At 40.5% G+C, this 13,826-nt stretch overlaps 1 protein-coding gene across 4 annotated transcripts in view; it reads left to right on the forward strand.

Annotated features, from left to right (window-relative positions):
• The window catches only part of LOC126259245 (C-1-tetrahydrofolate synthase, cytoplasmic), a 170,769-nt gene that overhangs the window by 148,264 nt on the left and 8,679 nt on the right, over positions 1-13,826 (forward strand). For all 4 annotated transcript variants that reach the window (XM_049955870.1, XM_049955869.1, XM_049955872.1 and 1 more), the window contains exon 18: positions 3,081-3,207. In XM_049955870.1, the coding sequence (XP_049811827.1) occupies positions 3,081-3,207 (127 nt within the window). The remainder of the gene's footprint in view (positions 1-3,080; positions 3,208-13,826) is intronic.

Here is a 13,826-nt window from a genome sequence, read left to right on the forward strand (position 1 = left end):
AGCTGCAAAAATTATGCACAAAATTGTTCGCATATAATACCAACTGTGCAATTCACACAACACTTGCAAATGCATTAAGGATGTCATAATATGCACTAAAACAGTACCCAAATTCTTTCTTCAACTACAGACTGGGCCCGTAGCCTTTTCCATAAACTCAAAGAGAAGGGGACAACATAAAGCACATAAATGGTGTAGTTATCACAGCATGACACATATATTTAGGACAATAACAAAAGACATTGCATACAGCGATATGCTACATAGTAAAGAGGTTAATATAAACATTTCACTTCAAAACAGGGAATTGAGTTGTTCCAGCTGCAATTAGCATGTAACTAATTAAGCTTATGTATCATTGGCAGTAGGCTTGCCATCTCTTAAATTGGGATAAAATCTTCAAAAACCGCAGACATTTCAGTCAAATTTGGTTATTTTCCCAAACATATACAATCTGTTGAAGACCAGTTGGCCAGTGGCCACAGTACCCTGTGGGACTGGGGACCTTTTGGGGGGCATGTTTCCTTGTTTGTCTTTCAGTGATGGCATCAACATGCACACACCTTGTACTGATCAGCAGCTGTGATCCATACTATGCATGAAAAGTAAGAAGGATTTTTGAAATCACATTACAGAGATGTTCTTGTTCAAAGATAGTACTTATTTGTAGTAATGAATATGAACTTAAATTAAGTCAGTTGTAACACAACTCAGTGAGTAGGAGACAAGTGAGTAGGAGACATACAACATTTAAAACATTCAACTATCTGGTGGGTGGGGTGGTGGCACAGTGCATGCAATCATTGATTGTCGGTGGCTTCTCATTGCTCTCAATAAAGAAGTATGTAAAATACAGAGTATTCCAAAATGATCTTTACAACTTTGATCACACACATTTCAGAAATGAGGATAGGTAGAAAGGTTGGGTTTGCCGCATAATATTCACTCACACCTAAAGTTTTAGTGCCATTTAACTGAGTTCAAATTGTAGCAAATAGTGTGTCTAAGCAATGTTCCAGTTCCTCCCATGTCTGGCCTAGCTTGTTGTCATTAATGTGTGCAATTGCTGCTCTGATGTGAGCTTGCAGTTCCTGCACTGGAGTCTGATACACAGCACAAAATCTAATAGGGTTTCTGACGGACCTGTGTGTTATATTAAGGCTCCATCAACCTTTCCACACACTATGCCATCTGTTGGAGGGGAGGTAGCCATTTTAATGATTCACTAAGCTGGAAGAGTGGGGTGGCAAGGAACTTTTAAGTTTGTGTGAAAATTGTGCCACAACACAAACTGCACCTTTCTACCTATCCCCATTTCTGAAATTTAGTGATCAACATTGTAAAAATAATTTTGGAACACCCTCTAATTGTATAGGAGAGGATCTAAGCATGCTTGCCACTTTTTTTTAATATAAAAAGAATGAAACTACCTATGATCTAGTCCTCTTTTAGTGAAATTTAAGTAAGATTTGTTAAAATCTATTTATTTTCAATCAGTAGAATTGTTCCAGACATATAAAAGGTCCAGGTTTACCCCTGACTGTAGTATACCCCCCTCCTCCCTCCAGAATCCCTCCACTCACACACAAAACATTATTAGACCTAATACTGCATTACTGCTGTGTGATTTTGTGTTGATAATCCTGTACTCAACTGGCTAGAAATCGTGTTCTTCCTGCCACCACACTTAACTATCTCCCACTATATCTAACTTCAGCCTCTCCATTTCCCTTTCTGTGATCTACATTTTGATCAGAATAACAAAGTGACTGACAGTTGTTTACTGGAGAGCTATCATAGCAACAAGAACCAGAGTATGGGTTTGGTCAGACCTTCTGTCCTACAAAGAGTTGTCATATTGCTCTGTTACCTCAGCTGCCAGTTACCAGCCAGCTGTGCATAACAGTGGGGTCTAACATAACTGTTGTGATTTGTTATTCTATGCTTTGCTTCTCACTGTGAAACTGCTTAGGAAAGTGATAAGACTATTATGATCCTGCAAAGTGAACTCTTTATGTATGAAGGTACTTGGGACAGAATTTGGACAGCTGCTGCTACCAGAGCCATACTATCCTTGCACAAAACAGTAAACCAATGATTCCTCCCCTTCCATGATCACCTGTATATCACTTTGTTACTCTGATCCAGATATACCTACATAATTGAGGAACATAAAATTCAGTGATTCGATTCACAAAATGCAGTTTCTGACAATTACTTCCTGAGTTGTTCCCCACCTGGAAGATCTGAATGTGATACTGTTTACCCTAGAAAGATGCCAGGATCATTAAACCATACAATAGAACTTCATGTCCTCACGAAATTTAATAGCCGTAGTTTCCTGTTGTTTTCAGCCATCTGCAGTATTAATGTAGCAGGTCCAATTTGGCTAATGTTAGAAGCACAAGTCAGTCATCCATACTGTCACCACTATAAGTGCTGAAAAGTAAAAAGGCTGCTGTTCCTTTTCAGGAATTTTATGTTAGCCTGGCTTCTCCATAGATAGCCATTCAGTGTGGTGGCACATATTGTATGGCTATTGTTATTATTGAGGCATGCAAACCGACCCACTGTGGCATGGTCCATGGTTTTTGGGGGTCCCTTTTAGTGTGGAACTTTAATTACTGAGTTAATTTATCTCATCTATATCCTATGCCTGCCTTCCATCTTCATTGTCATGTGCCTGATTTGACTTTTTTTGCCAGTAATTCCATTGCACAATGTATAAAGTATGTCCTAAGACTAAAATTTTAATGGGTTGTAGATATGTTTTGATCCTGAAAATAGTGAAGTAACAATTATTATTGCAATTTTGTATTGCTACTCACGACAAAGAGGTGGTGTAGAATAACAGACAGTCACATTTAATAGTAGACTCAGCTATGTGGTGGGTAGCAATCTATTCTAATATCCATATTGTTATTTCATCCTGGAATTTTCATTGTTTTACTGTAATCCTAAGTATTCATTGTAATCACAATTTCAGTAGCAGTGGTGGCACTGAATTGCTATATCAAGTTGTGTGTGTGTGTAAAATTATTAAATCTGAATATAAATAGTGAGTCTTTTCCTCATTTCAGATTTCTCTATGAACTGGATATCCCACTGGAGGACAAAATTAATACCATTGCTAGGGAAATGTATGGTGCTGGATCAGTAGAGCTGACTCCTGAAGTAAAGGCAATTCTGGAAAAATATGCTAAACAGGTAAATAAAGCTTCTCCCTGTAGAAGTTTAATAGTTTAACTGCAGCTGTGATTTACAGATATGCACACATACATTACCTAGGAGTATTGTTGCATATTGATGCTGTTGTCTGGTGCTTGTAGTTTCCTTTACCTGATGACTATGACTTGATTCTCAATAGCAGCCATCCTCTTTCATGTCATAATAAACTGAATTACAGCACAATATTAGACTTTTCTGGTATGCATCTGTACATGCACAAAATGTATTAGACATTTATGACATGTATGACAATTATACCTATAGTAAATTAACACAAGGGCCTCAGATTAAAAACTCAATCAATCAATTCAATATTTACATTACTACACTGCAAATACAAGTATTAACATTGTACTGTGTGCATTCTACTGCTAACTAAAACATGTCATTACAATGACTAGCACAAAGTAAAATTTGTTTTATGACTGATATCAGTTCTGTAATGATTTAATTTTCATTGTGCATTTATGGGTGCTCCATTGCCAAACATGTCAGCATAGTTTGTAATCAACTTAATGCTTCCTGCACACATGAACACCTTTGTCCTATGGCCCCTCATATTGGTAGTTATTTAAGGCTTTACTACTTTTCTTAATCATCAACTTTTAATGGTTACTTAGGATTTTGATTTTTTCCTCACTTACAGTATATAACTTGACTCCTTAAATTATACTAGGATGCTATAATAATTTAAGTATCTGAGTAATTTTTGTCTTAGTAATAAAAAATAACATTAATGAGAGGTCAGTCAAATGTATATGTTGTTTAGTAAGCTGCCAAAACAAACCGAAGCTACAGACAGCATACAACAACAAAGTTTTTGAAATAACACACTGAGTTGGTTGAAACATATATTAATATCATGCCCATACATCATGCAAATGCGCACACTCCTACATTCTCAAAACACAGTACCTGCTGTCTGAGGGACTGTTAGCATTACACTGAAGCCACTTAGTCTTATAATGTGTAATCAGTTCCAGTTGTCAGAGCGCTAAACTCACCAGGTATATTGCACTGGTGGTGATTTATACAACTACAACATAGACAGAGTTGAAAAACTTGAAATAATTATTAATATTTCTTTTTTTTTTTTGGGGGAGGGGGGGGGGGGAGAGGAGGAGGAGGAGGTACAGGACTGGAAAGATAAGATAAAAGTGATGTAGATTTGTTCTTTCCAGATGAAAATGTGAGTTGTGATTTGGATTGTTTTCCATAGGATAGAACACCCCTTGACAGTGAAGTGAAGCCAAATCAAGATTTTTATTCTCTTTCCAGAAAATGTAAGGTTACTAGCACAACAGTTTTATTGAAGACTGTTTGTAGAGTATCAGTATAAGTCATAAAGCCACACATCTTCATTAATGTAATGGCCAGACACCACATGTAACGGTGTCACATTTGTACCGATCACTACACTGGACCACTTGTGCCTACAGAATGGGCATCTGTGGAAGACTATGGAAATAGAATCTTCCAGTATTGCAGTGAGTGCGAACTCAAGAATGCTGACTGAGTAAAACATTCTTTATTATTTGTCATTTCTCATATAGTACATAGATGGCAGTGCCCGTAAACTGACTGTGGCCTGTAGCAGTGGGCGGGTCTGCAGTAGCAGTAGAACTGGCAGCGGCATGGCTTTTCTGATACAAGATAGGTGCGTACCTCTGTAGTATAGAGAGCGTATGGCAGTCCTGTACACTGTCAGTGGCTCAAAGTGAGTGGCAGGGACAAGAAGAAGACGCCTAAAGTTGAGCTGGGGACTCTCAAAAGCTGCCTGGGGTGTCAGACAATGATGTCTGATGGGTGGCTTCACCTATGAGGATGGTTTGATAAGTTTGGTAAAAAAGCAAGAAAAAATGTTTGTTTTGTAAACAACTCACATTAATTCTCAACATAGTCTCCTTTAAGGGTTACACACTTCATCCAGTGATACTACAGCTTTTCCGTGCTGCCAGAAAAATAGGTTCTGTCAAACTCTGGAAAATACTTGTTGAGTGCAAGTACCAATTCCGCATGTGATGACAATTTCTTCCGAGCATGCCAAAGTTTCAAGTTACGGAACAGGAAGAAGTCACTTTGGGCTAATTATGATGAATAGTGTTAATGAGGAACCAATTCAAAGTCCAGTTCACCCACTTTTGCCATTATTATCACTGATGTGTGGCATGGTGCATTATCCTGATGAAAGAGTCCTTTTTTGCATGCCAACCCGGGTCTTTTTTTCAGTCAAAGCATGTTTCAAACAACCCAACAATGAATTGTAATAAGGTCCAGTTATGGTTCTGCTTTTTTTCAAGTAATTTATGAGGATTATTCCTTGAGAATCCCTAAAGACAGTAGCCATCACCTTACCAGCTGATAAAATGGTCTTTGCCTTCTTCAGTGTACTTTCACCAGCCTTTTTCCATTATTTTGACTGTTTTTGTCCCTGGTGTGTAATAATGGGTCCAGGTTTCATCATCAGTCTCAAATCGGTGCAGAAAGTCTTCTGGTTTACTGTTAAATGTCACCAGCCATCGAAATGTTGTGCCCAGATGCGCTTTTGGTTTACTGTGAACAGCCACAGATGCCATCTCATGCACAGCTTCTTCATAGCCAGTTCCCCAAGCAAGATATTATGCACTCACTCAGTTGAGATGCCTACAGTCTCAGAAATCTCACGAATTTTTATTTGATGTTTTGTATTACCATCTCATGGATTTTGTCAGTGATTTTCCTTATGGTGACCTCAATTGGATGGCTGGAGAATGCTTTGTCTTCGGTGCTTGTCTGACCATGTTTAAATTCTTTAATCCAAAAGTAAATGGTCTTCAATGATGTTGCAGAGTCCATGTGAACTTCATCCAATTCTGTTTTGATTTGTGTGTCAGTTTAATCCTTCACATGAAAATGTTTAGTAACATTTTTCTTATTTTTTGGTTGCAATGACACATTGACCATTTCAGATGGTTGTCAACAATGAACTGTATTCTGTACATTGTTGAGATTAATTATATGATCCTTCGAATAATCAAGCTTACCAGCCATTAAGGCGCAATAGAAATGTGCCATTATTCATGGGTATTTACCATCCTTATCAGACCACCTTTGTAGGCAGATGCAGTTCGAAGCCCAGGACCATCAGTGGTGTCCATTATGATGCATAGACCAGTGGCTGCACCTAGCAGATGGTGTTGCTCGATGAAGCTATAGCTGCTTTGTTGCACCCAAAACTGATGACTGGCACGGAGACTACTCTGGGCAAATGCGCTGGAAGTATTTATATAAGGGGTGTTCAAAAAGAAACTAGCCAGAGGCAAAATTACAGAAACCAGTACCTGTATGTTAGAAGTATTGACTCTGGCTGTTGAGAAACTTGTCCCATTGTGACACAAGGTGGTGAATCGCTGTTTCATAAGACTCCCGGGGCTGCGATGTTAATCAGTTCCACATTTACAGCTGGATGTTGTCATCCGAGGTGAATCATTTGCCCCTATGCTGATATTCTTCTTTGACCAAGATGGCCCCCTTCTGACTCACTTCCTGCAGCATGGGACAACAGTGAAAGCCCAGCATTACGCGCAAACCTTGACCACCCTTCACCAAGCGATCAGATCAAAATGACCAGGCAATCTCACCGATGGGCTCATTTTGCTCCACGACAATGCAAAGCCTCATAATGCCAACACAGTCGCGGCACTCCTGCAGAAATTCAAATGCGAGGTTCTCGTTCACCCTCCATACAGTCCGGACCTATCTCCCTGTGATTTTGCCATTTTTGGTCCCCTTAAAAAGACTCTGAGGGGGCAAACAATTCACCTTGGACGACGACGTCCAGCTGTATGTGCGGAACTGGTTAACATGCAGCCCTGGGAATTTTTGGAACAGCCATTCACCACCTTGTGTCACAGTGCGACCGGTGTCTCAAGAGCCAGGGTCAATACTTGTAACATACGGGTACTGGTTTCTGTAGTTATGCCTCCAGCTTGTTTCTTGTTGAAAGCCTCTTATACATGCTTGGCCAAGGTGTAGTGACAGGCGATCACACCTCTCTCATACCTAGCTGTGAAACATTGTTTTAGGCTAGAACTTGTAGCAATTTAGTCTATACTGCTACAGTCGACAACTGTGTTGCAGAATGATATACTAGCATTATAGCAATACCCAACTGCAAACTTATGCAGATGTTTGGGTGATGCCACAACATTGACTACAGTAAGAACAAAATTGGCTTTCCCAGAGCAGATCAGTGTACAGCTATTACTCATTTGCCCAAAAGACTTTGAAGTAGTGGGAAAAGCTATTTTTCCTCTTATTTATTATATTAACAGTCACTAGTTTCATCTTGCACAAACAATAGTAGGTGGAATGTATCTTTAGTAGACTATGTGAAGAGAGTAGGGAAGAAACTGCCTGAAAAGGGAGGAAATATTTTTCAGTTTTGTTTCTTATGTCCTCCAATGTAATCTGTAGCTCATCCATATCTTCCTTGATTTCTGTAATACACTTGATATTGCATCTGTGGAAAGTCTGAGGTTACTATTAATATAGTATTAATCCACATGCAACATTAAGTGGATTAATACTATATTAATAGTAACCTCAGACTTTTCACAGATGATGGAATTATCTCTAAAGCCAAATGTACATGTGAGAGTATTTCACTCTCAAAGAACTTTTTTGAGTAATACGTATCATGTGAACAGTGGCCAAAGTTAGCTCATCCGCAGGGTCCTAGAATGAGTCAAGATCTCAGGGCTGGGATACACGTGAGAGTTTTTTGCTCTCCGACAGTTTGGTACGCTCGAACAGTACTCACAAAATTGTTTACTCCAGGGGTAAATTTTAGCTGATAGTTACTGTCTTATAATTCCTTGAAAATACTTTCCGTGTGTGTCTGAGGGTCTTGTGAGTGCAGATGTTGGAAGTGTTTACACATAGCAGGGTGGGAGTAACTGTGAGAGCTGATAGACCACTCTCCATGAGATTTCGCTGTCATAGTTCTGTACATGAAGGAAGTGGTTGTAATGGATGTGTGTCAGGCTGCAGCTGCACTTTTGATACTTTTAATGGCAAAGAAAAAGTGTAAACGACCATGTTCTTGATGGATAAGAGAGTGGCTTAGGTGGTGGGAAGGAACAAATACTCTGTAATACGATCCAAAATTGCAATCTAGATTCTGTTATGCACATGGATCCATTAGTGTTAAAAACAGACTGCTTGTGACATTAATACACTCCTGGAAATTGAAATAAGAACACCGTGAATTCATTGTCCCAGGAAGGGGAAACTTTATTGACACATTCCTGGGGTCAGATACATCACATGATCACACTGACAGAACCACAGGCACATAGACACAGGCAACAGAGCATGCACAATGTCGGCACTAGTACAGTGTATATCCACCTTTCGCAGCAACGCAGGCTGCTATTCTCCCATGGAGACGATCGTAGAGATGCTGGATGTAGTCCTGTGGAACGGCTTGCCATGCCATTTCCACCTGGCGCCTCAGTTGGACCAGCGTTCGTGCTGGACGTGCAGACCGCGTGAGACGACGCTTCATCCAGTCCCAAACATGCTCAATGGGGGACAGATCCGGAGATCTTGCTGGCCAGGGTAGTTGACTTACACCTTCTAGAGCACGTTGGGTGGCACGGGATACATGCGGACGTGCATTGTCCTGTTGGAACAGCAAGTTCCCTTGCCGGTCTAGGAATGGTAGAACGATGGGTTCGATGACGGTTTGGATGTACCGTGCACTATTCAGTGTCCCCTCGACGATCACCAGTGGTGTACGGCCAGTGTAGGAGATCGCTCCCCACACCATGATGCCGGGTGTTGGCCCTGTGTGCCTCGGTCGTATGCAGTCCTGATTGTGGCGCTCACCTGCACGGCGCCAAACACGCATACGACCATCATTGGCACCAAGGCAGAAGCGACTCTCATCGCTGAAGACGACACGTCTCCATTCGTCCCTCCATTCACGCCTGTCGCGACACCACTGGAGGCAGGCTGCACGATGTTGGGGCGTGAGCGGAAGACGGCCTAACGGTGTGCGGGACCGTAGCCCAGTTTCATGGAGACGGTTGCGAATGGTCCTCGCCGATACCCCAGGAGCAACAGTGTCCCTAATTTGCTGGGAAGTGGCGGTGCGGTCCCCTACGGCACTGCGTAGGATCCTACGGTCTTGGCGTGCATCCGTGCGTCGTTGCGGTCCGGTCCCAGGTCGACGGGCACGTGCACCTTCCGCCGACCACTGGCGACAACATCGATGTACTGTGGAGACCTCACGCCCCACGTGTTGAGCAATTCGGCGGTACGTCCACCCGGCCTCCCGCATGCCCACTATACGCCCTCGCTCAAAGTCCGTCAACTGCACATACGGTTCACGTCCACGCTGTCGCGGCATGCTACCAGTGTTAAAGACTGCGATGGAGCTCCGTATGCCACGGCAAACTGGCTGACACTGACGGCGGCGGTGCACAAATGCTGCGCAGCTAGCGCCATTCGACGGCCAACACCGCGGTTCCTGGTGTGTCCGCTGTGCCGTGCGTGTGATCATTGCTTGTACAGCCCTCTCGCAGTGTCCGGAGCAAGTATGGTGGGTCTGACACACCGGTGTCAATGTGTTCTTTTTTCCATTTCCAGGAGTGTATTTGTAGCATCAGCTATGTTTATTCTCTTTAATATTTTGTAAAGTAATCATTACGATGCAATGCCATTACACCAATTTCATCTTGATACTATAGACATTCAAAAGCCAAATATGGCAAATATCTAATAAATGAAACATTTCTGGACACACAATTATTTGAATGTCTTTACTTGTATGGCTTAGGGAACCACTTGTGTATTCCTGAAGGTCTTTTCTTCAACACTTGGTATAATAATATAATCAATACATACTATGTCTCATAAAATTGTACATACAGCTGTATTGGTTGAAGTTAAATGACAGTTTTGTGAGTTCCATGATGATTACCGGTGCTGTCAAACTTCATTTCTTTCTCTATGTTAATTAATCCATGCTGTAAAACCAATTGACATGATTCTGTGAATTGTGGATATTCTGGTAAATTTCTTCTTTGGGGGCGTTAAAAAAACTGTAGAAATTTCAGCCAACAAACTTTGCTTCTTGTCTCAGTTACTGTCGTCCAGTAACTGTACATTCTATAATGCTGGTCTTTCCTCTTCTAAGCTAATTAAATACACAACTTCATCCTGAGTCCACTTCCTGGCGACTTTCTTCATTATATTTTTTGTGACACATCACTGACATTCACTCACAGTAGCCTCAACTGTACTGACAAAACCAGTATACATTGATACTGTGATCTGTTGATGTGGTGCAGTGCATAGCACATATTAACATTCACATGTTCATATTAACATGGAACTGAGTATCATCAGTGATTTTTGTTTTTTAATTTGCATTTGTTGATCGTATGTAATACATCTATGATGTTTTTATAAGTTATTTGCTGCGTAGTATTGTTTAAGTCTAGAACTTTTGAAATTGGCTAACTGCTTGTGATGTTAATTTAGGAGGTAAAACGGGTGATTTCTTCACTCAGAAGCATGCCACAGCCACATATTACAGCTGAAGACAAGCAGTTTCAGGGGTACTTTTATTTAATGAGTACACAAGTGTGGTAAAGTATATTACCAAGGTGTAATACTTTGAAATGTGGCACAATTTAGGGATGCAATATCGCTGCTCAGTATTCTCCAAGGACTTTCAGCTCTTCCAACAATGCCGATATAGTTTTCCTTGTCTGAGGGCTTTTATGAGCAGCTCACGAAAGACAGAGGTTGCCACCTACATGAGAGAGTAGGGCTATCAGAAACCTTGCCCAACTCTCTGACACTGCTGTTGAGCTGACTCTTGGTGCAGTTTACGCAACGCATATTACTCACAAAAGCTCTCTGAGAGTGAAAATCTTTTGCATGGACACCTTGCTTCACATAGTCATGGTCTGTGGTTTAGACCTCTCCTGTACATGGCAACCTCCATCTCTCGAGAGCTGCTCACCGAAGTTCTCAGAGACGAAAAACTATACTGTCTTTGTTGGGAGAGCTAGGAGTATTCGTAGAGTGCTGAGTGGCCTTATTGCATCCCAGATTTTTACCATATGTCACAGTTTGTACACTACCACATGTTAATAATATATTTTGCCATACTCATGCATACATCAAATCGAATTACCCGCAAAACTGCTTGTTTTGAGCCATAATATATGGCTGTTGCAAATTTCTGAGTGATGAAATAGCTCATTTTACCTCCTAAATGAATAATCTGTACTTAAACAATACTACACAGAATATAAAATGTAAAAACATCGTGACCTTATTATTAACAAATGAAAATAAAAAAATCACTGAAGAGACTCAATTCCATGTTAATATGGAAATATGAATGAAAGACTATCACGCTACACACTGCACCACATCAACACTAAAATAAGCCACTTTATGAATGTGTACTAGCATTATTGCGACAGTTGAGTGTACTGTCACGATGGATATGCACTGTGAGTGAAAGGCAGCAATGTGAAGGGAAAAAAAGCAATGAAGAAAGCTGTCAGGAATTGGACTCAAGGATGAAGTTGTGCATTTAATTAGTTTGTACATTGGTTTGCACAAAGAAAGGCCAGCATCTTGCAATGTACAGTTACTGGACTACAAGAACTGAGATCAGAAGCAAAGTTTGTTGGCTGAAATGGCTACAATTTTTAATCTCTGCAGAAGAAATTTACTGGAATACCCACAATTCAAGAAATAAGGCAAAGTAGTTTTACGGTTTTATAACAGAGATTAATTAGCATAGAGAAAAAAGTGAAGTTATGTTTGAAAATAGCTGTAATCATTTTGGAACTCACAAAATTGCCATTTAACTTGAAGCAATAATTTTTCATGACATGGTATTTATTGATTATATTATTGTACTGGCTGTTGAAGAACAGACCTTAGGAATTCATGAGTGGTTCCTTAAGTCAGTTCAAATAAATGTATATCCAGGAATGTTTCATTTATCAGATGTTCGCCCTATTTGACTTTTGAACATCTATAGATATCACGATGAATTTGGCGTAATGTTATTTCATCATAATTGTTTCTTTGCCAAATATTAAAGAGAATAAATGTAGCTGATGCTAGAAATATTTGCGTGTCTCTAACACTAATGGATTTATGCTTTATAGTGTGTAAATTGACTATTTTGGTTACAATTACAAAAGGTATTTCTTCCATCTCCACTGCTGTAACTGTTGTTCTCATGAATTTTGATATTTTTGTGGATTTTTTATCACAAGCTCTACAATGAGATTCCTGCATGCTCAAAAAAATCGTCCTATTGCCTGAGCCACTCTCTTATCCAACATGAATATGGTTGTTTATGTTTTCTTGCTATTAAAAGTGCAGCTGCAGCCCGACACTCTTCCATTGCAACCTCTCCCTTCACATATGGAACCAGGACAGAAAAACCTTGCGGAGATTGATCTCTCAGCTCTCACAGGTACACTCACGCTGCTGTTTGTAGACACTTCTGATAACTGCTATCACAAGACTCTTATATATTTACAGAAAGTCCTCACAAATAAACTATCACAAACTGAGAACAAAAAACTCAGGTAAAGCCAAGCCCTGAAGACATGTCATAAAAGCTGCACAAATATTCAGTGTCATATTGATAACATTTCAAAGTGTCGCAAAGGCTACCAGCTCAATTGAAACACTCAAAATAAAGAAATAAAAAATAAATAAATAAATATTACACAGTCTTGTATGACTACATTATCAATGAGTCATTACTGGAATCATGCAACTACTACAAATACATGGGTGTAACAATTTGTAGGAATGGAACAATCATCTATGCTCAGTTCTAGGTAAAGCAGACCAATTTTTGAAAATATAAAATATGTGATCAAAAGTATCCGGGCACTTGGCTGAAAATGACTTAAAAGTTTGTGGTGCCCTCCATTGGTAATGCTGGAATTCAATATGGCCCACCCTTAGCCTTAATGACAGCTTCCACTCTTGCAGAAATGTGTTCAATCAGATGCGGGAAGGTTTCTTGGGGAATCACAGCCCATTCTTCATGGAGTGCTGCACTGAGGAGAGGTATCAACGTCAGTTGGTGAGGTCTGGCACGAAGTTTGCATTCCAAATCATCCCAAATGTGTTCTATAGGATTCAGGTCAGGACTCTGTGCAGGCCAGCCCATTACAGGGGTGTTATTGTTGTGTAACCACTCTGCCACAGCCCGTGCATTATGAACAGGTGATCGATCGTGTTGAAAGATGCAATTGCCATCCTCGAATTGATCTTCAACAGCGGGAAGCAACAAGGTGCTTAAAACATCAATGTAGGCCTGTGCTGTGATAGTGCCATGCAAAACAACAAGGGGTGAAACCCTCTCCATGAAAAACACGACCACACCATAACACCACTGCCTCCGAATTTTACTGTTGGCACTACACACGCTGGAATTCGCCATACCTATACCCTGCCATCAGATGGCCACATTGTGTGCCATGACTCATCACTCCACACAATGTTTTTCCACTGTTCAATCATCCAATGTTTACGATCCTTACACCAAGCGAGGTGTC

This window comes from Schistocerca nitens, chromosome 5 (assembly GCF_023898315.1).
Source record: "Schistocerca nitens isolate TAMUIC-IGC-003100 chromosome 5, iqSchNite1.1, whole genome shotgun sequence".
NCBI lineage: Eukaryota > Metazoa > Arthropoda > Insecta > Orthoptera > Acrididae > Schistocerca > Schistocerca nitens.